This window comes from Trichogramma pretiosum, unplaced genomic scaffold (assembly GCF_000599845.2).
Source record: "Trichogramma pretiosum strain Unisexual culture from Peru unplaced genomic scaffold, Tpre_2.0 scaffold56, whole genome shotgun sequence".
Lineage (NCBI taxonomy): Eukaryota > Metazoa > Arthropoda > Insecta > Hymenoptera > Trichogrammatidae > Trichogramma > Trichogramma pretiosum.
This window is the reverse complement of record NW_019641680.1, coordinates 400,678-402,530: the sequence shown is the minus strand read 5'-3', so window position 1 is coordinate 402,530 and position 1,853 is coordinate 400,678. Positions and strand designations below refer to the sequence as shown.

Below are 1,853 nucleotides of genomic sequence, written 5' to 3'. Positions count from 1 at the left end.
ATATAATACGAGATTTGGAAGGCGTACATTGTCTTTCTAAACAAACAAAATAATACGTAAAAGTATGTTTTTGTTTACAAACGTGGCTTCTAGAATCAAGCACCAATACTTTCCAATAATCAATACACTTTACGTCGTTGAAGTGTAAGCAACAAAGAAAGATCACGTCGATCAAAGAAAGTGGTTATCGTGAAAAAAATTCTCTTATAGCTTCTACCACGTGGTATTTACATTCTATATAAAATATAAATCGAATTGTATGTACTATTGGTATTAAAATCGTGACGATACAGTGTGAAGAGAGGGAGATCGCATCGACTGCATCAAGTGATTTTCGTGAATAAATAACAAAATATTTCAATTCTAATCGATCGTATTCGCGTGCAAAACGATAATGGACTCGTCGGACGATGAAAGTTTCCTCAGCGAAAGCGAAAGTGACGAAGAATTCGACGACAGCGTTGTTGACGATCTCAGTGAAAATAAATTAGAAAAATTGAAGTGCTTGGGCAAAAATGTCAATTGGGAGATCGAAGAAGAGCGTCGCAAATTTCTTCGCGAATTTTACTCCATAATCAACGGTTGGAACGCCGAACTTCCAAATCTCCGAGACATTTTTGAAAAGGAAGAAATTCACTGGCTTCTCATGGAGACTGTACATTTCAGAGGTGGAGATGCGGAATATTTTCAAAGAGAAGACATCGTCGATTTCGTGGCTCTTACCGGATACAGAGACGAGCCCGACGTGGACGATGATGGCAAGCCGGTGTTGCGTCGCACCACGCCGGTGCATGAGGCGGCCCAACGCGACTACCTGCACGTCGTCAAAAGCCTGTTCAAAATTTACGACAGGTTCGACGCGAATTACATCGACGAGGAGTCCGGCCTCACTCACTTTCACGTGGCCTGCATGTCGCGCTGCGACGAGGTCGTCGAAAAGTTTCTCGAGCTCGGGCAGGATCCCGATCTCCGCGTGCCGAGAACGGGCGATTCGTCGCTGCACCTGGCTTCGGCTCGGTACAACGTCGAGGCGATCGCGTTGCTGTTGAAACACGGCGCGATCCGAATCTGGCCAACGAGGAGGGACTGACGCCGCTGCACGTCATCTGTCGGCGAAGCTTCGACGACCACTTGGTGGATCTGTTCTTCAAGATGAGCGACGACGCGCGGCGGACGATACGGGTCGACGCCCGGGACAAGGCGGGCCGTACGGCGTTGCACTGGGCCGTGGCGAATCACAAGCCGCACGTGGCCGACGTGCTTCTGAATCGTGGTGCCGATCTGTCCAGCTTCGTTTTTCCCGGCGCGAGCTATTTCGCCAGAAAATTGGTGTCGGGGTACAACGAAGGCAGATACAATTATCGATTGGAGCTGGCGGCCAGCCTGCTGGACGTCACCGAACGCATCGTGAAACGAGGATACGAGCTCGACCGTAGCGACGTCCAAATGATCATGGAAACGTTCGCGAGTCACAAAGTGTTCAAAAAGCCGTCGAACCTCGAAATACGTTGGTACGATCGCGTGGATTTTGTGGATGCCAAATATATATTCATGAATTCGAGTCTGTCGCTCTACGACCTGGTACAGTTGCGACCGGAAGAGGCGGCGCGGCGAGTCGCGTACTCGGACTACTTCAAGTTCGCCGACTGGCACTTGCAAGATTTCCCCAGAAGGTGCAGTCGGGCTTGTTCGGCGCACCTGTGCGAGATAATGTCGAGAGGATTTTACCGGCGTTGGGCGCTGGATCCTTTCTGGGATTTGATAGGCTATCGGCTGCCCCTTGAGTGCTGCGAACGGATCCTCGAGAAGCTGACGAACGAAGATTTGTATCGCATTTGCTTGGCGGCTACGGG

The 1,853-nt window shown here is 49.8% G+C and overlaps 1 protein-coding gene across 1 annotated transcript; it reads left to right on the top strand.

The window, feature by feature from the left end:
• The first annotated feature begins 394 nt into the window (after positions 1–394).
• On the top strand, positions 395–1,090 carry LOC106658126 (NF-kappa-B inhibitor alpha-like). The gene has a single exon (XM_014379947.1). It carries the CDS (start codon positions 395–397, stop codon positions 1,088–1,090), a length of 696 nt encoding a protein of 231 aa, XP_014235433.1.
• The last annotated feature ends 763 nt before the right edge of the window (positions 1,091–1,853 follow it).

What these genes read in the sequence shown, in the direction of transcription:
- LOC106658126 (XM_014379947.1), top strand. Translation starts at nt 395, where the DNA reads ATGGACTCGTCGGACGATGAAAGTTTCCTCAGCGAAAGCGAAAGTGAC.